At 47.0% G+C, this 23,739-nt stretch overlaps 1 protein-coding gene across 2 annotated transcripts in view; it reads right to left on the bottom strand.

Annotated features, from left to right (window-relative positions):
* The window catches only part of Traf3ip2 (TRAF3 interacting protein 2), a 39,791-nt gene extending 16,279 nt beyond the window's left edge, over positions 1–23,512 (bottom strand). Inside the window, exons 1-3 of one of the 2 annotated variants that reach the window (XM_021174989.2) lie at positions 23,096–23,512; positions 10,653–11,462; positions 2,583–2,772 (exon numbers count right to left, since the gene is read on the bottom strand). In XM_021174989.2, coding sequence (XP_021030648.1) covers positions 2,583–2,772; positions 10,653–11,454 — 992 coding nt within the window. In that variant the 5' untranslated portion in view covers positions 11,455–11,462; positions 23,096–23,512. The remainder of the gene's footprint in view (positions 1–2,582; positions 2,773–10,652; positions 11,463–23,095) is intronic. The other variant, XM_029482553.1, reaches the window with a different exon arrangement.
* Between the last annotated feature and the right edge of the window lie 227 nt (positions 23,513–23,739).

Genomic DNA, 23,739 nt, shown 5'->3' with positions numbered 1-23,739 from the left:
TCTACTGGCACACAGTCACAGGTGTATGTGTTTTGCAGAGAACCCAGCATCCCTGGATGTTAAGGACAGGGGTGGCATCTCTCATTTGCCATTGTAGCACTGGCCAGTCGAGAAGTCCCCGCCATCTGCATCAGTTGCAGTGGTGCTGGAAGAGGAGGCTCCATTCCCTGGAGCATTTTCTGACCTTCGATAGGCTCCAATTCTATAAGCGCCCGATCCCCTCTGCCTAAGACAGCTGCAGGTGACAAGTCAGATTGTGGAGCTACAGAGGTGAGTGCTGTCAAGGCTGATGTCTTGGGCTGCATCCCTGGGACCCACAGTGGAAGGAGAGACCCAGATCCTCACGTGCTCTGTCCTCTGTGCTGTGTGTGGCAGCAGGCGCACACACCCAGAGAGGAGTGAGTGAAGAATGAGAAGGCACTACGGCTGGAACGACGTCACTCCTGTAACATACTTCTCATATGGAAATTAAAACTAGACCTGTAATGTTTTGTTTCTTTTTAAAAATTGGAGGCAAATATGGAAATGTGTTAAAGTCAGGAGAGTGAGGCCATGGTAGTCATTTGTTTTATATTTTCAGTAGTTTCAAATTGTAAAATTTTAATGTTATGATATAAGTCTGTGAATATCTAACTTTAATAGGCTTTTACTTATTTACCCCAAAGTAATTTAAAAGTCTTAAGATCTTATGTAATATTAGAACTTAAAAAAAAAAAAAATCACAGTTGGGCGTGGTGGCGCACGCCTTTAATCCCAGCACTTGGGAGGCAGAGGTAGGCAGATTTCTGAGTTCAAGGCCAGCCTGGGCTACAGAGTGAGTTCTAGGACAGCCAGAGCTACACAGAGAAACCCCGTCTCGGAAAAAAAAAAAAAAATCACAAAACCTCAACTACATGAGAATGTTTAGGGAAGTTATTTATCTTATGTTTTCATAAATATTGAGCAAATGAGGCCTCTAAAACATACTTTCAGCTACTAGAGATTCATTTCCATGTTATTTATATTAAATCCTTTAATACACAAACTTGTTTTATTGTTACAAAAGATGATTACTGGTTTGATAAAGAAATGTTAAGGCCTTAATAATTAATACTGGCTAGTTTTATGTCAACTGGACACAAACTGGCATTACCTAAAAGTAGGGAACCTCAAGTAAGAAAATGCTTTCATTAGGTCTGACTGTAGGGCAGTTTCTTAATTAGTGATTGATGGGGAAGGCCCAGCCACTGTGGGTGGTGCCATCCCTAGGCTGGTGATCCTGGGTTCTATAAAAAAGCAGGCTGAGCAAGCCATGATGAACAAGCTGGTCAGCAACACCCCTCCATGGCCTCAGCATCAGCTCCTGCCTCCAGGTTCCTACACTGTTTGAGTTCCTGCCCTGATTCCTTTGAATGATACAGAAATGTAAGTCAAACAAACCCCTTCCTCCCCAGCTTGCTTCGGTTATGGTGTTTTATCGCAGCAGTAGTAATCATAACTAAAGCAATGATGTTCAAAACCTTTCACATATAAAGAGCATCATTCGATTAGTGGAAGGAAACTTCTGGTGTTAAAGTTCCCCTTCAGATTAGTGGTAGGAGAATCCGCTCCTTAGCTAAACATTCTTTGGTACACTAAAATATAACTCAGGGGTACCAGAACAGGCTTAAACTGGTGCTATAGAAACATCTGCTATGCAGTACCTTTCAACTCTCTTATAAATCTGTTTTTCAAAGAAAGGTTTATTTTAGGACTGGGTACGGTGACTCACATCGAATCCTAGCACTCAAGGTTAGAGGTAGTTGTAGGCAGATCTGAGTTCAAGGTCAGCCTGGTCTACAAAAAGAATTCCAAGACAGCCAGGGCTACACAGAGAAACCCTGTCTCCAACAAAACAAAGAAAACCACAAAAAGCAAAACAACAGAAAGTAAGTCCAAAGTTTGGCACAGTGGTACACTCTATTTGTGAGGGCGACTCAGGAGGATAATTACTTTGTAACCAGCAAGGGCAACACAGTGTGAGTTTGAAGGTAGGAAAAACTACATTGTTAGCTCCTGTACACAAATGAATTAACTCAGAAAAGGAAAGGGGAAGGGGAGCTTGCTTCTTTGTTGATCTGTCCCTCATCATTCACACCATCTTCCCTCCACCTCATAAACCTGCCGTGATCTATCTTCCCTGATGGTGGCAGAGCCAAGATGGGCCTTTGGAACTTTGAACTAATGAAATAAACTTTCATTAACTGCTCAGCTTCAAATAGCTTCTTATAGCAATGGGAAACAGACCAAAACAAACGGTTAGACAGCGTTTTGAAAACCAGCATTATTTTTCTGGAAGAGGCATAAGAGAGATCAGCTCATATGGATGGTCTTGTTACACAAGAAACTAACAAGAAGCCAAACGTTGAGGGCAAAAGGAGCGCCCTGCCAACCACTTCCTATTGTGCTCCAACCTGAACAGTCCATATTGGGCCTCTCACTGTGGCTGCACTGACCTGGGGGCGGGCCTACAGAGACCCTCCATGCTTCTTTGTTGCAGCCACATCCTTTTCATGGGAGGGGGTGGTGGGGTTGCGGGGGAGGGTGTCTTGCCATACCCATACCTTGGGAGCCTCTGGAAAGAGAAGTCTCTCTGTGCAGGCCTCTCTTCTTGGTCTTGGGGGCTGGAGTCATTCAGGATGACCTTCTGCACAGGGCGTGGGCCTCTTTCCCTTGCCCCAGGAAGGACCTGCCCAGGCAGAGCAGGCTGGAGGACTTGCTGGTAGGCTGCTGCTGGAGGGTAGCCATGGCCATCTGTGAACACAACAGGAGCAGAGGTGGACCCCAGCTCCTTCAAGCGAAAGACATGCAAGCTCGCTGAACAACTTTCTCCCAATAGCCACTGAGGGGACCAGAGAGTAGCCGCCTCCATAGTATTTGTCATATTTCTGTACTACTAACTACTTTTTAATATTCATGAAACTGATACACTTCTTTTCTATGTAAAAACATCTGTGAAATCACATGTTTGACATTCTAACTAGAAAAGTCAAAAAAAAATTTAAGTCATGTTCTAATAAAATACTTAGAATAATACAACCATGAAGAGCCTCTCTGGCACCACTGTTCCTAATATCCAGACCTTCGTGCCTAAGTATGATAGACTTAAGATTACATGTTGGGCTGGATGTGCTACATCCAGCAGATCTGGGAGCAGATCTCTGTGAGTTCAAGGCCAGCCTGATCTACATACTGGCACCCTGTCTTAAAAACAGTCAAACAACAACAAAATTACTGTGCTCCCCACAACTACTAAACACACACACACACATGAACACACACATAAACATAAAAATATCAATTAATTAAATTTAAAGAGCAACTATTAGAGTAAAGCCAAGCTGGCAGGAACCAACCCAATGTGAATATGTAACCTGGGAGAAAGTTGGTCCTAGGACGCCCCCAGAGCAACAGGGTTCCAAGAGAAGGCCAGCTTAGCTGACTAAGAGAGAGAAATAAAGAAAAATTCAGGGCTGGGACAGATGCCTCAGAAGTTAAGAGTACTTGCTGTTCTAGAGGATCTGAGTTTGGTTCCAGCACCCATGTCAGGAGGCACACTATGACCTGTAACGCCAGCTCCTGGGGACCCAGCACCCTCCTGTGGCCTTTGGCACATACTCACACAGACATAAAATGAAAAATTGAAAAAAAAAATGCAGAGGAGAGATGTGGGGGTGGGGGTGGGGCTATGAGGGCATTACACAGGCCAGAGGGGAAGCTGGGAAACCTGAGAGGTGCAGGCACATGGGCTGAGAGAAGCTCCTCGTGACCCACGCTGTCGCTTCTACTCAGCACAGAAGCATAATGAGCCAGGAAACATAATCACTAAGGCCATAGAAAGCATTTTTTGTTTAAAAAACTGTCACTGGTTTTAAATCCTCGCCTGACTTATAGTATTAGTTCTGTTTGCCTGCCAGTGTAACATATATGAGGGAGACACAGAGAAATAAACTGGCAAAGAACCTAGAAGTGGCACAGTTAGGATTCACCCTGCAGGGTCAGGAATAGGGAGAATGGCACTGTCCTGTGTTTGGTATGCATAAGAATACTTGCGTACTTTAAAGGCTTGTTCAGGGGAGTGGCAGCCTCCAGCACAGAAGAGCAAGCACCGATGTATGTGTACTAGTGTGTCTGTTTCCAGGTCCCCACTGTCTGGACCTGACTAGTGTGTCTGTTTCTAGGTCCCCACTGTCTGGACTCGGGTTGGTTGGGTGACCCTGGCAGTTTACTAGGGCTACTAGACTCTCAGGCCTGGCCAAATCCCCTGGAGCCATTTCATTGTGTGCCTTGACCCTTATATCAGCTGTATCCTTTCTACCATTTTTTTTTTCCTCTTGCAGAAAGTGACTGTGACCCTCCAACCTAGACTGTCTACTAGCTTTGACAATGACCCCTGTCCTGCTATTGGTAAGCCCTAACTATTGCCAACAGAATGTTTGAGGGAAGGAAGGAGAAGAAAGGGATTGCCCAGGCTTGTCCCAACACGGGGCTGATAAAGGCAACCAGGACTTGAGGGGGCCTCTAAGAATGGGGAGACAGAACCATGGAGATTTCTGTGGTCTAGGAGAAAGTTTGCCACTAAGGTTTTGCTTTGATGGCCTTCCTAGAGCAGGTCAGATAGATTCCAGGTCTAGATTGCCAGTGGGAGTTTGGGGCAGCCAGGCAGGTTGCTACCACTGCTCAGGCTAAAACGGAAAAACCATCCTGCAGTCACATCACTGACCAGAGCTCAGCTCTCCGTTAGGTTAGCCTGCTTGGATTGAGAAACAGCTCAAGCTGCAATTCTGCCAGGCTCTACTGCACTTAAGATCCAGCCTCTGTGACCAGGTCCCTCTCCATCGATCTTGTCTCCCACAACACTGCCACGGGCTTATCATGGCCCACCTTCATCTTGAATACCCCAAGCTGGTCACCACCTCTGGGATCTGAGCTTACCATCTTCACTACTCAGAAAGATCTTGCCCTAAATCTTCACAGATCAACTTCATGACCCCTATCACCTACCTGTTCTAGGAGACCCAGCCCTCACCACGTTAGCCTCTCCCTCCCTTGGTTTATTTCGCTTATCACGGGGTGGGTGGAGTTTTTGACATCATTCACCAAGCAAAGTGCAGCTACAGAGGCAGTGTTCAATGACTGAGCAGTTAGTAACACAGGCAGCTTATGCACAGAACAGGAGCCATTTTGGACTGTGCAGCCTGCTTGCTAAGTCTTGCTTTGCTGTACTGCCTGCTTCATGTCTGCTGTTCACTCTTTTAGAAATCAGTTTTGCCCTCCAGAAACGAGAAAGACAAGGTCAGAGAGGAGAAACTGGCAGGGCCCTGAAAGCTTTTCCAAGGGAGATGCTGAAAGTGAAACTCAAGTGAAGTTTTCACTCTTTGGAGCCATTTTTTGCTCCCCGTATCCATTAATGAGTACCTAATAACATTTGATTCGCGTTAAAGGGACTCGAAAGCTCTAATCACAGGGTGTGCTCCCGTTCCAGAAGGCGGATGTTCGTGCTGTTAATCAAAAGCCTTTGAATCGAGGGCAGAGGATTTCGAGCAGATTACTTCCCCCGCACAACATGTTTTTGTCTCATAGCAACAAATCGTATCATTAAAATCGCTAAGCACGTGGGCTGTTTGATGAGCCGTAACTCATTTCTGAAATAGCCACCTGTGATAAGAAGTCACACCAGTGCGTATGAGCAGACGAAGTGGCCCACCTTGTTGCTTCTTGGGGTGTCAACAATATAATCCTCCATGCCATCCTCTTGTTTAAAACACAAAGTGACTATCAGAGGGTCATCCGAAATGAACCCGTTCCTTCTATGTGTGGAACCTGGGCCGTTTTGCCTGGACATTTGGCTAGTTGTTAAATTAGAAAGTCTGTTTATTAGGTAAATAACCATCTCTTCATTGCTTGAGTTTTATGTTGTTTTTCTTGTTTGTCTGTTTTATGTTTTCATTCACTGGGTCTATGTGCACAAGTGCATACACCTCTGCATGCTTGCAGGTCAGAAGACAACTTGTGAGGATTGGTCCTCTCTGCCCTGTGGGTCGCAGGAGTGCATCAGGGATCAGGCTTACTGACAGGCACCCTTACCCACTGAGCCAGATTGCCTGGCCTCACTGCGCAAACTATAATCCTCCTGTTCCACTAGCGTGGCCAGGCCTTTCTGGCTCCGTGCTGCACTGAGTACTGGTCTAGGTGCTCTCAGGACTGGAGAGTCGGAGCTTCCGTTTCCAAGAGAGAGTGGTTTAGTTCAGAATGGGATACAGATGCCTCCCCATGCTCTGCATCCTTCCTGCTCTGGGCTATCACTCTCTCTGCCCTCATGGCCTCTGTTCTTAGCACCATAGCAACATCAGTCTCTTTGATTCTTTGACCTTCTCGTTCCTTAGCTTTCAGCTCAACTGTCTGTCAAATGAGACCCTATCTGCCTGCGTGCCTATTAATAGCCTTTCCAACCCCTGGCATTTTCTTTATAGCATATATGCTTTTTTGTGTTATATGCATATTTTTATTTATTTTCTGTCTCCTCTGCTTGTGTGCTGTATTTGACATTAGGTAGTGCCCAGTACACAGCACTAAATAAACTGATAAATGAATGGGCATGTTTTATTTACAAGTTCATTTTCCTTCCTTCTTTCTTTCCCTGCTACACAATTAAAGATGGCTTTCAAAGACTTGATGTCACCAAGACTCTACCAATGATTACAGAGAGGTTTCTCCTTTCCCCAGAAGGTAGAGCCTTCTTTTCATTCATTCAACAAATATTTATAGAACCTCTACTCCCAGGCACATAGTGAGCAAAGATAAAAATGAGACAGTTCCCTTATGCAGTGCAAGATAAACAGAGACAGAGAGAAATCTGTGTGTCTGTAGGTGTCTGTTTTTCAACACAAACCCACACTAGTCAGTGTGTGAGAAGGCGAGGCATATAAATCAGGAGCCACCTACTTGAGAATTGCTGCTCAAAAATAGCTTCCCACCGGCTTGTCTCCTGAGCCTAAAATTCCATCAGGAGAGTTTTCTCTGTAGGAGATGGAAGGTGGGTGATGTGACAGACAAATGACTTGCTAGCGAGTAACTCCTCCGCTCCGAGGCGGTGGGTGCTGAGCACAACATGAAAACAGCCGATGGAAATCTTGCACCGTGCTAAATGAGCGCCCAGCACCGCCTGTTGTTTGTCAGTCTCGTGAGCCGCTTGGCTCCAGTACAAACAGTCTTCATGTCACTGGGCTCTGACCACTTGGAATTGTAAACCAAGCCTTAAATGAGGTTTTCTGTGTATCAGGAAAAACCGTCAGCATTTTTCTTCCTTATTAAGATGGTAGTAAAAGAGCTTATGAGGGAGGAAATAAAAATCTGATTTTCAAGTTGTCAAAAAACATCACGATGAAATGTGATCAGTTTAGCCAGGAAGCAAAATGGCCAACATAAACTGTTAGATGAACTCCCACAGCTGGAAGCAGCTGTGGCTCCAGCAAGGCAACGCCTTCCTCTGTCGTTTCTTCCATCTGGCGTAGTGTTCCCTGCTTTAATTGTAAATGCATTTTAGCATACAGTCTCACGAACTATCTCTGTGTGTGTGCATGTGTGTGTGCATACATGTGTGTGAGGTGTGTGTATATGTATGTGTGCCTGTGTCCATGGGAGCATGTACCTATCATGTTATCATATTCTGCCGCCTTAATAAAGGAAGCAAAAGTTGTATGAAACATAAGGGCTCAGGCTTCATCTGCTGACCTTCAGTGGAAGGAAAGGTTCTCAGACAACAAAGAACGACTTCTCCTGGAGCTTTAGTGAGGAAAACATTTCTTGTTTTCATCTGCTTTGGATTTTTTTTTTTTAACATGAAAAGGATGACCAGTAACGTTACTTTTGCTTTAACTTGCAAAGTGTGAAGAAACACCATTTACATGGTGATCATTATTTATTTATATGTTCATTAACAGGCAAGGAGGCACTGCTCTTCCAAAGCGCAGCAGCAGAACCCCGTGGCCCTGGTTCCCACTGCATAGCCTCTGTCAGGTGAACAGCTCTTCTGAAGTGCTTTTGTTGGCAATTAAGTGCAGTTATAGTTCTGACATGAAACTAAGCATTTGTATCCCTGTCCTGAATGTCTAAAATCCGTGCCAGCAAAGAGGGATCTGAAAGTGAAGGCTTCCTCCACAGGGCTGGGCTGCAGGATCCAAAGCTAAGAACTGCTCGTGCTGGGGCTTGCTGCTGCCAGCCTCTTTGCTAGAGCCTTTAGTGCATTATCTCATTTAGTCCTCACAGCAACCTCCTGGGAGTCCTTGATGCCCTGCTGGGCACTTCATTAATATTCCAGGGCCACAGTACCTAGCAGAAACCCCCACAAGCACTGGGCCACCCTGATCCCTCTGATTAGGACTCCCGGGAGCAAGGATCAAGGGTATGCAACGTGAGCTAAGGCAAGCTCAGGTTTTAGACATATTTGTTCCTTTCGACTTTTATTTGTTTTAATCATAGAAATAATGTTATAAAAAATTAACACATGTATATTAATATTACAAGGAAAAGTAAGTTCTTCCTTGTCCTTCCTAATTCCCGGCTTCCTCTCATGTTAGTACAATCCTTCAGGACTTTTAAAGGTGTATATAAACACAGGTAATTTCTTTTCTAATAAACACATAAGGGATCAACACTGTATCTTGTTCCCCCCGCCTTAATCTTCTTTATGTCAGAACATATACACTGTGTTTATGTCACACAATACGGAGCCAGTAGACCACTGTATAAATAAGCCATGGCATGCAGGTGCTCTTCAGCCTGTGTTGAGCTATGACTCCATGCATTCATTATAAATGGAAAATGTCAAGTCAACCCTACAGCACCGTTACCTCCGGAGCTGACCACCCTGTAATGGATGGGCTGTTTACCAGAGACCTGAAGCTGACCAGGCACTGTGGCTCTCTACAGCCTCTGTCCAGCCCATCATTCCACAGCATCCTCAAGTTAACTCTCAGATCAGAGATCATCGCTACTGCTCCTGCCCAGTATTAATTGGCAGTGGCTTGTTTACTTTCATACAATGTTTTAAAAATATTATTTATTTGTGCATATCAGAGAGAGAGAGCGAGCGAGAGAGAGAGAGAGAGAGAGAGCGAGCGCATCAGATCCTTTGGAGCTAGCGTTACTTGGGTACTGGGATCCAAACTCTGATATTCCTGATTGAGCAGACGGTATTCTTAATCTCTGAACCATCTCTCCAGCCACCCCAAAGTGGTTTTTTGTTTTTGTTTTTTAATAAATAACATGTGAGCCAGTATGTGGGTTTGTGGACTTTGAGAGCAGGTGCCCGAAGAAGCCAGAGGCATCAGATCTCCCTGGAGCTAGAGATGTAGGCAGCTATGAGCTGCCTGACATGGGTAGTGGGAATTGAACTCAGGTTGACTGGAAGGGCAGAGTACTCTGAGCTCCTGAGCCATCTCTCCTGCCCTCCTGCCCTCAGTGTTTTAATAACATGCTGTTTGTATACATTTTTGCTTCTTTGATGTTTCTATTGGATACATTACTAAAAGTAAGGCTGCTGGCCAAAGGGTATGAATCCCCTTTTGATGAATAGTGAAACTGCCTTCCAGAAGTGCATCCAATTCTGCTCTTACCAAGAGTATATACAAAAGTATTCATTATCTTATACCCTAAGTATGTGCAAGGTTTTATTTTTGTATCCATCATTACATAAAATGTATCATTGATTTTTTTTTTTGCATTTCTCTTTTAATCTGTGTGTGTGTGTGTGTGTGTGTGTTTGGGTGCCACAGTGCACATTGTAGAAGCCAGAGGACAATTTGCACAATGGCTATCCTTCCATTACGTGGTGTATCTGTCTCGGCAGCAAGTGCCCTTAATCACTGAGCCATCTCACTAGCCCAAGTCAGCATTTTAAAACAATGCTGGAAGTACACTCAATAGCACTGCAACCTATTTTATATTACGTACATACGCAAAGGATTTTTTAAAAAGCTCACTGGAAGTAAATATATCAACAATCCCACAATAGGGACTTCTCCTTGGGTAAAGGAAATAGCCCCCTTCCACCGTCTGCGCATATTTCATTTGGAGGAAACTACCCACACGTTGCTGTTCTGCCCAGAAAAAGCATCGTTACGTAAGGAGAAGTAGAATTTCAGAGCCTTTTAAACTAACCTGGAAATGTTGAGAACTAAACCCAACATCTGCCTTACCAAAGTTTAGTTCTCAGCGTTTCATAGGTAAGAAATCCAGCACACCTGTGCTGTGACTGGCACTCAGCAGGCGCCAGGCCCCGTCCACGTCCTCTGCCAACTGTGACAGGGAAGGGAGAGGAAAAGGAAGAACCCAGGAAGAAGCGCCAAGAACTAGGACAAACGAATTTTCTAGAACTCACTAGGATCTTCTCTCTGTCTAGAGGCATGTCTCAATGTGCTCCAATTGGGGATCCACTTTGTCCTAAGTTTCCTAGAGATTCAAGTGAGGCAGGCCTTGGCTAACAAAATGCACTGTTAAGGTCCCTTTGCTCATGCAAAGGCCTGCACCAGAGAACACTCCCCGACTGCTAGTCTCTGGACGTTGGCAGTGTTGTGAGGTCTCGTTTCCTCAGTCCTAGTCCGGAACGTCCAGAAGCGGTAAGGATAACTTACGTGGCACCTGGTGGTGGTAGGGCCCTCCGGGGCAGTAGTACTGACAGTTCCATGGGGCCTGTGGGGAAGGATGGGGCGGCAGCAGCTGGGCGTTCATTGGATACCTCTCAAGTTCAAACTGAGGTGGCAATTCCCTGGACCTCAGAGGCCCAGGGAGGTCCTGCAGGTAACATGAGGAAGTGAGGGGCAATGGCCTCTCCAGCTGCCTGATGCCCAGGACATCTTGGGGCTGGGAATCATAGCCAGTGTCTATCGTGGGCACATCTGGGGCTGCCCTGTGTCTGTGGGGCCCAGACCGGGGCCGGGGCCGGGGCATCATCTCTTGGCCACCACTGAGGGAGTCTGCCAAAGCATTAGGTAAACTTGGGTCTGATTTGTCTGATTCATGGCCAGTGTCAGGAGAAGCTGCTGAAAGCCGAGATCCCAGCCATCTATTGCGTTTTTCCATAAGTGTGAACCGATGCTCTGGAGGGAGGGCTCCAAGCTCAGACTCAGGCTCGCTGGCTCCAGAGGAGCATGAGGAAATATCTTTGCCAAGTTCAGGGTGCCTTCTAAAGAAACTGGCTTCACCTTCCTCTAGGACTTTAGCTCGCAGGCAGGTGACCTGTTGTGACACAGGCTGGTGATTTGCGAGTTTCAGGGGAGGGCACTGGAGCACAGACAAGCTGCTGGGTGCCATGTTCCTTGTATTGGGAGCAGGTGGTTCCAATTCCTCTTCTGGAGAGTATTCTGGGATCGGATTCAGCAACTGACTCGGGAATGGTTCTGATTCATCAACCTCCACGGGAATGCTTCGGTTCATTCTAGTTTCTGAAACAAGAGAAAACATGCCAGTCTCAGAAGATAGATCAGTGCTTGGAGTTCCCATTTTATGACCTTAAAGGACCTGGTTCAGGATGTGGTTTAAATTAACAGTAGTGTGACAGCATTGTGCTCGCAGGGCCCCAGTCACATAAAGTTGTTTACTTACCCTGCAGGCAAAGGCACTCTGCTTATTAAGATATTTTATCTGGAAGGCAGTTGAAGAAACATGACCAGAAGTTGGTCTGTGGTAGGAATTGCTTACCAGCAAGGGGAAAACATGGGTGAAAGTCAACTGCCACCTACTGAGGAGCTGAAGTGGGCTTCACACTGATTGGCATGAAGTGGGCTGCTTGTGTGCTTGGGGTGTGAGGATGAAAACCCCAGGAGCTGACACAGGACGGTCTCCAGAGCACGCTGTTGGTTGCTTCTCGTGGTTTTAAAGTGAGAAAGAAGCAGGACAGCATCTGCTGGTGGTGCATAACCTCGTCTCGGACGGACACAGCCCCCACACTGGGGCAGGAGAGGGCAGTGGGAGGAAGACTTTTACCTTTTGAACTTTCTTTCTAACTTCATATGGCTATTGCTTAATTGAAAACTAAACAAGTTTCTTTAAAAAAGAAAGCACAAGCTTAAAACACATTGAAACAGGTCATGGTGACATTTTCTACTTAACAACTTGGGTCATTTGGAGGATGTATTTACCTCTGGGCACTGTGCCCGCAATGAAGGTAGCGAGACCAAAGGCTTGTTAAACTATCCCTCAGCCCCTAGAGCCGCCTGATCCAAGCCATATTGCTTTTATCTCTTAAAATTGAGTTAACACAATGGTGGTGGGGGTGGGGGTGCTTCCTTTGTCTAATCATTAGCTAGTTGCTGTGATGTCCAGCTGTAGGGCAAATAAAGGGAAGCCTGGGAAATAGGGTGCTGTAGAGACACTGGGGGTTCACGGGAGGTTTCAGAGCAAGCGCTATAAAAGAGCAGGTATCTGTGGGAAATCCCAGCGGTTTAGTCTACAGAGGGCCTTTGTACATAGCACACTTCAAATACTAGAGAGACTAAGGCTGTGTGCAGAGCATTAAATTCCAACTTTGGATCTACGCAGCCTTTCAACCACGGACATTTACTGAGAGCATACTGTGCCTAAAGTCACAGGGTACATAGATTATTGTGTCAGCTTTTGGAGAATAGGAATTTACTGTCTCTTGCACTCTGTGCCCACTCCAGTGGAAGAAGACAGCCTGCACTATACCGTTTGCCTTTCAGAGGTAGGCCGGCAGTTGGCTTCTCACATAGTAGGCGAACACCCTAACTACTGAGCTAGAGCGATGGTCTCTATCCAGTGGGCTTAACTGTCTACAGAAAACCATGCATGCCTGTAGACAAGCCTGTCAGCACATGCCTGTAATTGCAATTATTAAGGAGTCTGAGGCAGGAGAATCACTTAAGCCTAGGAGCAAACCACTCCTCTCATCAGCTCATGGCACACAGGGCATATCTTTAGCTTCCAGCTGCCCTCAGCCTCCCCTTTCCAGGCTGGCATGTGTGCCCCTTGGAAGAAACCCCACTGTCTAAATTCATTAGAACTTTTGAAAATGATTAAGAACCTACCAAAAGATAGAAAATGCTCCACCTTTTATTATTTTTAAATGCACTCCCGTTACATTACCCTTACAGTTCTGTCCATGGCTACAAAATGGGATGCACTATGCAACATGCTTGCCAACCCAGCTGCTTAGGAAACAAGCAGCCTCTCGGGGGTGGCTGAGGGCTGCATGATCTGCATGCATCTATCTGTGAGCCCTCGGATGAGAGGGAGGGCGAGGAGAAGGACAGCGAGCCAGCTAACAAGAAGACACTCTGCCAGCTCATGTCATGTGATTCGCCTCCATTGCACAATTTCCAAACAATTCAGGTGCAAATGTTTCCATCCCTTCTCTGGGTTTTCAAATATGGATATCTGGGAAGTACTTCCTACCAACAGAATAACTTGCAGATTTGGCTCTTTTTTTGCTCAAGGGCTATAGGAAAGCTAAAATCACAGGTGACAAGTGTGACCATCTCAGGTGACTTAAAACTGGTCTGTAAAGGGGGACATGGCCCCTCAGATAATAGTAAACAAACCTGTCCTGGCAACAAAAACCCTCGCAGTGAGACTGTAGCAACAGTAATGACTATAAAATTACAACAGGCACTTGAGATTCTCAATGGGTCACTACACAGTGGGTCCTTACTCCAGGTTAGTAGCCCCACCCCAAGCATAATCTCATACAACTTTCTGCTTGTCAACTGTCTACAAGTAGTACTGAATGAAAGAGGATGAGATCTTAACAAAGTGGTTCCTGAGGCCCGGGACAGCATTGTCATGTCTGCCAGCCACTTGATCCGACTCAGAGAGAATGCACACAGGAAGGCACAGGGATCCTACCCCAGGGCCTTTGCACTTGTTGCTGTCTCTTAGAATACGCTTCCCTCCAAATACCTTCGTGCCTCCCTTCCTTTCTCTCCAGAGGTCCCTCCTCACCTGTCATCTTCCCAGTGAGGTCTCCCTGGGCTCCCTTATAAAGTGTTTGCACTCTCCCCTCGCCTCCACCCGCTTCCATCTCTCCTTCCTCTCTCGAAATTATTACCACCCTACAAAGATATAGAATGGAAATATTTAATCCCATTTGTTTCCAAAATTTAATTTCACGATAGAATGTTCTCATCTTCTAGATGCACCAAGACTCAACACCTAGACCCACGAGAGTAGATGCTCAGTAAAGATTTGCTAACTGAACACATGATTGTGTCTACGCCGAGCAGTACTTTGTTGCGGGATGGGCCCTGGCAGGGTTAGTAAAGCCCTCATTTGTTGACATGGAACCTCCCAGCTCCAGCCCTGCTAAGAGCTGACAGAACATGGTGAACCCTGCCCAGCCTTCCTGGCTATTCCAGGGAGCAACTGCACAGATTGGTGAGGTTTATCAAAGACTCATTTTTAACTGTAGTAAATGTAAAATATTACTCTTTTAAAAAACAACCCAGTGTTTCACCTCTGCTAACCATTTCTACTTTCCTTGTTTTCTTCTAGGCTAGCTCCATGTTTTGTTCACGTGACTCTCACCCTGGTGTGGCCTGGACTCCAGTCCCTGGCTCAAGGAAAGTCCAGACTGACATAGAAAATCCCTGCTCACCAGCCTTGACCTCGGGAGAAAGCCCCTGACCTGTGAGTGGACAGAAGGCCTGGTGGTCAGCCCATGGGAGCCCTGGAGCGTGCACTGCTGGGGCAGCTCAGAAAAAACTGGGAAGCCAAGACTTGACTGTCAGTCCTGGAGAATTAGAACATGCCTGCTAAATTGCGGTCCACTCTGAGGAAGGGGGGTGCCCACAAGGAAACCTAGTGGGTGGGGTTCTGGCTGGGACTCCTCTGGAGTTCCCAGGGCAGATGCCCGGCTCCAGCGTATAGACCGTGATGCAGCTGGGCTTCTGTGTCTGATTCTTAAGTGCCTCAGGTAAACAGACTCTCCTTTGCTTTGCCAGGAGGAATGACATTACTATCAGCATTGTAAAAGTCTGTGGCCTTTGAGAGAGTAATTTTACTTCTAAGACTCTCCTCTACAGAGAAGTGTGCACACTGTTCCAAGTGGAGTCTATAAAGATAGCAACGAGCAAAGACTTAAAACAGAATGGCTCCGTGTTTGAAGTGTTGTGTATCTAGACAATGAACAGCCCACCTTTAAACAAGCCCCACATGGACTGAAGCGGAGGCAGCGCCAAACGTATTAGGTGACAGTGTGCCACGTGGCTCTGTGTGATGGTAAGATTATATGTGTGCATGTCATCTCGAAAGGAGAATCCGGCTTATCTCTCGGGAGAGAGTCTGCATCTTTTCTCATTCGTACCGAGTATGGAGTGTGTATCTATCTCTCTGTCAGAAATGTACAGGGAAGGGTCCACCATTGACCTGATGCTCACAAAGGTTAGGAACCAGTGCCAACCACAATGCCCACCTCTACCTTCAGGAGACAGTAAACGCCTTAGAATACAAAACCCATAAACAACCAAGACTGTAGTGTCTGCTGGGGCTGGGCCTGAGCTGCACACGGAGGCTAGGTACCGAACAGCTGCCATGGTGAACTGGCACAGCTAGGCACTGGGCCAGGCTCACATGCCCTCTGCCCTAACTTTAAAGACAGCAGTCTTGGCCCAGCTTCCCTCGCCCCCTGTGTATGGGCAGAGAGCTATGCTTGCTGGGTTTCCAGCTCTTGTATTTGGACTCCTCTTCTCTTTTCTCTTTCTGAGAGAGGGTCTCACTATGTATTCGTGGCTGCTCTGGAACTTCCTGGACCAGGCTGGCCTTGATGTAGATCTCTGCCTTCTAAAAAATAAAAATATTTTTTTATGTGTATGAGTATTTTTTTTTCAGCATATATGTCTGTGCCTGGCGCCCTCAGAAGTCAGAGGAGGACATTGGGTCCCCTAGAGCTAGAGTTACAGGTGACGGTGAGCCAACCCAGAGGTGCTAGGAACTGAACCTGGGTCCTCTACAAGAGCAGTGGCCTCTTAGTCGCTGAGCCATCTCTCCAGCCCTCTTCATTCTCCTCAGCTCACTGTCAGTTTCTCTATGGCTTCCAAACCTCTAGTTTTCCTTTCCCCTCCTAGGTCTGAGGCCAATATCCTCTACCCTCCCGCAACCCCTGCAGGATAGGGTTTGCAGAGAAGATCTTATCCAGAGTTGATACTTGCTGACAATGTGTGCCCCTGGTGTCCCTCCCACAGAACTGTTCATGCTGCCCTCTCCAGCCTTTCTCTGTACACAGCTCAGCCAGTATCCCTGAGCTGCCATGAGCTCTGCTCAGGTCTTTCCCCAACGTCCATGTCCTACAGTAGCATACCATACCTAACTCACAGCGTCTCAGAAAGGAGGCCATTCGTCTCCACAGCAGCTTTATGATCTCATCAGGGCCTCTGTCCTTCTGCTCATATTGGCCCCCCTTCTTGCATGTCCATCAGATAGCTTCCTACCCCTTCCTGTTTGCAAAGCAAGACTGTCTCAGGACACAAGTGAACCGACCTAATGCTATGCTCGAAGTTCACTGTCCCCTGCAGGTATACCAGGTAGTAGTAGTGTCACTGAACCTGTCACTGTGGTTCTGACTTAAAGTGGCCTTACCCTGGACCAACCCGTATTCCTCAGGAGTAACCGCTACACAGAACTAAACTGCTTCTGGGTACAGACTTTTAGATTTTGATTGCTTCTCTACCAGCTGTGTAAGTGAAGGCTATGACCACAATAGAGTTACTTAGCTTCTCGGGGCCTCATCTACAAACAGAAAGGATTAGCAGCTCTGTCCCATAGTTGTGAGGCTAAAGAGGTCTAGCATGGCCAGCACAGAGCCTGCTCCACACTGCAAGACACCTGGCTTTCTAGATGCTGTCTCCTGCATGGTACACCAGGTAGTGGGAGTGTCACATCCTCCTGGCGTATGGGGACTGTGGCTGTCTATGAGAGGACTCCCACCACACTGGATTCACATCAGCTTATCTGGCCCTGGTCCACAGGCAGGGTATCAGGAAGCATTCTGCTAGTCCTTAATAAGACACATAAAGGAGCTTTTCCAAAGCCACACAAGAGCTTGGTGAAGGCAAATCAACCTATGGATTCCTAGCAATTGCCACAAGCCACTGTGATCCAGGGCTGGCAACTTTTTCCTATAGCCAAATAGTATATCCTTTCTGCTTTATGGGTCATATATTGTCTCTTTCTTGTATTGCACTGTGTGTGTGGTATATGCACAAATATGTACACATTTGTAGGCATGTGCTTACACATGTATGTGTTTGTGTGTGAGTGTGTGTGTGAGTGACTGTGAGAGCAGGTGTATGTGTGTGTATGTGAGTGTGTGTGTCTGTGTGTGCACGCACACACCCATAGAGGACAGAGCAGCTGCTTTTACTTTACTCTTCTGAGACAGGGTCTCTCACTGACCCTAGCCTTTCTGACAAGTGAGGTCCTAGGATCCACCTGTCCCCGACCCAGCACTGGGACAACAGAGACACAGGCATGCACATCCCTTTCCACGTGTGCTGGGGATTTGAGCTCGGTCCTCGTATTTGCATAGCAAGTGTCCTAATCCATGAGCCATCTCCTAATGCCTCTCTACTTTCTACCTTCCTTCCTTCTTTTTTAAACAAGGATAGGGGCTGGAGACATGGCTCAATGGTTGGGACCATCTCCTGCCCTTCCAGAGGACCTGTGTTCTGTTCCCATCCCCACATGGGATGGCTCATAACAACCTGTAACTGCAACCCCAGAGGGATCTGCTGCCTCTGGCCACCATAGGCAACTGCACTCACATGCATATTACACCCCCCAACACACACACACACACACATACACACTTTAAAAAATCACTAAAAACCAAAAAATGTAAATTAACATAAAAATGATTCTTGGCACTGGGCTAAGACTAGAAAGACCTCGTAGGTTACGTTTAGCCCAAGGGCTACACTTTACCAACTGCACATAAAGATTATGCTGGTGTGGCAAACTGTAAGCCAGATAACATGGATCTGACTAAGAAAGGTTGCCCTCTCGGACCTGTCTTTTGTTATTCTTCACTGAATGGTGGTTATTCCTAAAATGGTTACAAGGATTTTTATAGATAGTAACTCATGTAGTTCTCACTGTGATCTGAGTTGACGGGTACTGCTGTTGGTTCTGTTTTATAACAGGGGGATTGAGGTACAGGCAGGTTAAAGAACTTTCTCGAGGTCCTATGGCCAATAGCAGTTCAGCCCTAGAGCCTGCGGAACGAAGAGCCGGCACTGAGACTGAGGCTGTGTATTTGGGAGGGCAGGATTCAGAGCGTTCACCTTGACCTGAAGGGTTGGACACACCCCTCCAGTGCTCTGTTGTATAGCGCTAGAAGGAAGCCAGGGTGTCTTTGCCTCAAGCAGTTACAATGGAGGCTGCCATCAGACTGCAGAGGCCGCTTGATTTGGAAAAAAGCACTTGATTGGATCTCATTAAATTTTAATCATAAACTGAATTCAAAATAAATTGAAACCTGGTTGACAGAGCACAAACAAAGGGTGATGATAAATGCGGGCAATGCAGCTGGAAAGGTGATCGCTTCCAGGAGACATCTCTGAGGCAAGGACGGGTGGGACTTAATGAAGGCATTGTGTCCCTGGAAGAAGACAAACAGCACAGCCAGGGAGAGGAAGGGCAGGAGCAGCCTTCCTAACTCATAAACAGCATAACAGCTCCTAAGTAATCAAGACTAGCTGATCACCAGAGGATTGGATTTGTGTCTCATGGATCCTAGCCTGGCCTTGAAATCCTGATCCTCCTGCCTTCACCGCCTACATGCTGAGATTATAGGTATATACCACTATATAGGCTGGATTGAAAGAAATATGTGTCTGCGTGTTTGTTTGACGGGGGTACGGTACATATGTGCACATGCTCGGCTGCTTTTGGAGGCCCGAGATCCACGTCAAGTGTCCTCAATTGCTGGTGCACTGTTGTGGAGGACTGAGTCCCACACTGTGTCTTCTTCCATTACACTCCACCTTATATACTGAGGCAAGGTGTCTCCCCACCTCAACGTTGTGGGTAGTTCTCCCAGCCAATTTGCTCTTCAGATTTTCTGGCTCTGTCTCCCAAGCACTGGAGGTTCCAGGAGGGCTGCCACACCCGCTTGGCTCTTGGGTGCTCTCTGTGGGTCTGAACTCCAGTCCTGAAACTTGGGCAAAAAGCACTTTACCCCACAGAGACATCTTCCTAGGCCTGAACTTTTTTTTTTTTTTTAAATACTGTCTGGGTTACTGATAGAGTTGAAGAGTCCTAAAGGCATACAACAGCATATTCCAGGTGAGCATAAGAAATAAAAACATGCATTAATAATACATGCATTAATAATTGGGAGGATCCTAAACTCTAATTTGGATATTTTCTTGTCTTGTCTTCTTTTCTTTTGGTTTTTCAAGACAGGGTTTCGTCTAGATAGCCCTGGCTGTCCAGGAATTCACTCTGTAGAGCAGGCTGGCCTCTAATTCAGAGATCTGCCTGCCTCTGCCTCCCAAGTGCTGGAACAAAAGGCATGTGCCACCCTCCACCAGATCTGGATCAGATATTTTCAGTCATAGATTCTCAAGGTATTTTTTACTCTCCAGAGAATAATTTGAATTTTCTTCTTACATTTATTGATTGTTTATATGTTGCACTGAGATGTCATGGTGCCCAGGAAGACAATTGGACAGGAATCTGTCCTCCATTTACACCATGTGGATTCCTAGCATCAAGCTCAGGTTGTCAGGTTTGGTGGCAAGTAAGTTTACAAGCCGAGTCATCTCGCTGGCCCCAAAGACTAATAGGTTTTTTTTTTTTAGTATGTCTAATCACAGATCTTTAAAACTCTCTGTAAATTTCTTTGTCTACTGCCCAAATGTATGCAAATTACCATCAAATTGGTTTCCCTAGTAGTAGACTGTTACTGCTATGGGAGAAAGACCTTGTAGTCTGTGTGCATGGCAGGTACAGGAAGGCTCACAGGGGAGAGGCACACCGGTGTAGGGTGGGCCAGTGGCCAGGATGTCGAGGCAGATGACTTGGGATAGGAAAAGTTCAGAGATGGGCATTAGGCCTGAGAGGAGCAGTAGAAGGCTGGGCACAGGGTTCCACCACAGCAGAGGTGCCAGGTGTCCGGCATTGCTGAGGGAGTTGCCGGGTCCCCATGCAGATTGGGTCTGCCGGGTGTTCAAAGGGAACAGGCTGTATGAGGGTCTCCCATCTACCCAAACATCTTGCTTTCAGCAATGCCATGAGGGAATCGAGCCAAAGTGGCAGCATGCTAAGGGCAGCCACTGGATGGAAGCCCACCCTTCCTTGGCTGCTTTCTAGTCTATGGTCTGTCTCCAAGAAGGCCTGGGGGCACACCTTCAGCACACACCTGCACGCAGCACACACCTGCTCGCAGCACACACCTGCATGCACACCTGTACACAGAAGAGTGGGCAGAGCACGGAGTCTGGAGTACACGTGGGCTCTGGGATGCCTCCCAGAGCTGGGCAGGAGACAAGGAACACTGGAGGGGAGCGGGGAGAGGAAACCCTGTTTCATGACTGAAAATATCTGGGAGACAGAACATTGAGAAGAAATAGGAGAAGCCTGGAGGACAGCATCTAGATTCCAGCCATCCGATGCTTCTTGTGGTAGGTCAGCTGGACTATTTTGATAAAGAGGATCAAAGTTTAAGGGTCATTTACTTGGCTATGGAAGGACCTGGAAGTTTACCTCACCTCCACCTGTGTCCTTTCCTAGAGCAGTTGCCTACAGTTCATACAGATATGTTTTTTAAAGCTAATCTAAAACTGCCTGCTGCAGAAAATGATTGGAATTCAGGATCTGAGATTTCCATTCTGCCACATGAAAGACATTGATGTAATTTAGACAAACTACGCCACCATAATCTATCTTGCTGATGCCTAAAAATAGGACTTTCTCCTCTTAATTTTCAGTGTATTTGAAAGTCACTAATCCCTTCATTCAGGGACGTGCAGGCTCGAACACTGTGTGTCTTCGGGCCCTCTGAGAATCACTAAGCTAAGAAAGTCTCTTGTCCCACGGTATCCTGCAACGTCATCTGACCCTCCCTCCTGCTTAAGGCGGCCCCACAAAGTGAACCTGTCAGAATGGCTGCCTCCTCTTCCACCTCACGCTTGTCCTGTGTGGAATGACTAGGGAGAGCAGCACCAGATTAAGAGTGGCTGTGGTGGCGCTTCCACCATCAAAGTGCTGCTACCCCACTTCCAGATGATAATGCTTCAGGATTTGAAATAAGAATCAGGAACTCACCACAAGCAAACGTGCCGTACGTGCCGTTATTCCAGACTACAGAGAAATGAGGCTATAGACCAGAGCCTGGATTCCCTACAGAGAATTTAGCAATACCCAAAGCCCCTGGAACTGTATTGACAGTAAGTAGTTACTCAAAAGAAACAATAATAACGTTTCTTAAAGCAGTGGTTTGGAAAAGGTTAAGAACCCAGTGTATCTGCCAGCAAGTAATGACTCTAATCATAGTCGCCAGCCTTACATGGAGCTGGGATGGTTTCTCTGTTCCCTTTCCCCTCCTCCCATTAAAGGCCCACACGCGGACTGCTGGGGCCTGGAGTGCCTTCCGATCCAGCTCCTGGCCTCTGCAGCAGGATCGTCTGCCAGCTCTGGAGCCTGCCTTGACTCTCAGCAAACACATGGGACATGAGCTAAATTCAAGAAATCCCATTTCCCCCTGCGTGGTTAAAGCCAGAAATGATGGCTGGATTCTAGGCTGCTCTCCTGCAGAGCTGCAGCTGATACCCCACCCCCACCTCCCTACCACCCCACCACCCCACCACAGGCTGCCTGCCCTGACAGCTGCTTTACCTTCGGCCTGGAAAGCAGATGAGGGAAATTGAGAAAAAAACAAAAAAACAAACAAAAAAAAACCCAAAAAACTTTTTTTCAAAGTTTACGTGCAAGATTGAGTACCTCTACAGCGTCTGATGACATGCCAGGTTCTGGGGGCTGGAAAAATAGAAGAAGCAAAGGCCTTCCTACTGCACTAGCAGCAGGGGTAAAATATATATGTGTAGTAGTCAGTAAACAAAACAAGTTTTAGAGACCACCCATTACGGTAGTACCCTTCTGGGACTACCCTGGCCTTGTTTTCGTAGAAAAGAATTTAGACATAATCATGTTAGTGTGTGAGTGCACGCACGTATGCACACACACACACACACACACACACACACTTGGTCGATGAAGAAATCCAGGCTTCTGGGAGCCAAAGAGAATTGCCTAAGAGATACACCCACACAAAGTGGAGGGAGAACTTGGAAGCACGTTTTCTGCTTTTTTCAATTATTAATTTGGTTTCTTTCCACGACACCCTTAGAAAAAGTCTCTAGTCTAAAAGGCCACTATGAACTAGGAAGTCACAGAGAAGGCAGCTTCTAAGATCCAGTGTTTCTTCTCTGGCCTCCCCAGCACCATCCAGACCCAGCAAACCACAGGCTAAGGGAAATGGGGGCCTGAGGGGGTGTGGGGATGTGGGGGTGGGGGCGACGAGCACTTTCTGACCCAAGAATGTGAGGCTGGTATTTTCCCCCAGCATAAAATAGAGAAAAACTGGGAGTTGGCCTTCCCGCAGTCCCTGACGTGTCTTGGGCTGAAAGCCAAGTACTTAATCCTTTCTATCATGGCTCCCTCCTTGGAGAAACAGTTTTGATTCGTTTTTAAAGACAGGTTCTTGCTGCGTCACCCAGGCTGGCCCTGAACTCACTACGTACTTTGATTTCTTGATGGCTGACTATGAGTACTGAAAACTCCAACCCGGCAGCGTGTAGTGCTGTGCGCCTCTCCTTATAGAGTTAAACTCAGCCAGGCCTGCCAGAGAGAAACCCTAAACCGGCGCTACATTCCTGCAGGAACTCTGTCACAGTCTCAGCTCACACTGGCCTCCAGATGAACAAGGTAAAGGTGGGGGCATGAGGGCATGAGGGCGGAGGGAAGTGAGATCCGGACTTTGTGGCAACAGAGAAGCCAGTGGACTGGAAAGCCGGCCAGTGGTTAAAGAGGTCAGAGCAGCCCAGGCACCAGTGAGTTCACTTACCTAAGATCGCCACCGACAGACGGGCCCAGGGGGTGGTCGCTGGCTCTGCTCTCGGGGATCCACCTTGGGCCGCTCAGACCTCCCTCGCCCTCTCCAGTCCCAGGTAAGTGGCGGAGCAGGCTCTCGAGCAGGAAGTGGATGCTGTATGCAAATCTCTACGGAGAGGAAGCCTCTGCTCTGCAGTCTCCCCGTGGGGCAGTGAATCAACCGCCAAGAAGTCACTTTATTTCTTAAAACAGAAACCTCCTGCGTTCACCAGCGAGAACCAGCAACCAATTAGGCTGCATCCTGCTTTTACCACCCAGATAAGAAACTGTGAGGAATGCCCCGGGCTTCTGGGTTACTGCAGCGCCTGAGAAGGTGTCTCACGGAGACTGAACTTTCGGTCTTCACACTGCTTTTTCTTGAGCAGCTTCAAACGAGCTTGGGCCTAATAATGGGAGGGAATATGAAGCAAGACCTTTTAACTGTGTTTTTTAACTCACCAAAACAGATTTGCTGCCTGTAACTAAGGGGCAAAGGATTCACTGCCTACAACCCTGTGCAGAACTGTATCACACACACACACACACACACACACACACACACACACACCTCTGACTTCTCATTTCATAATCTTTTGATTTTGGGGTTTTTTTGTTTGT

The sequence above is a fragment of the Mus caroli genome, chromosome 10 (genome assembly GCF_900094665.2).
Source record: "Mus caroli chromosome 10, CAROLI_EIJ_v1.1, whole genome shotgun sequence".
Taxonomy (NCBI): domain Eukaryota; kingdom Metazoa; phylum Chordata; class Mammalia; order Rodentia; family Muridae; genus Mus; species Mus caroli.
The sequence above is the reverse complement of the archived record's forward strand: the minus strand, read 5'-3'. Positions and strand labels throughout refer to the sequence as shown.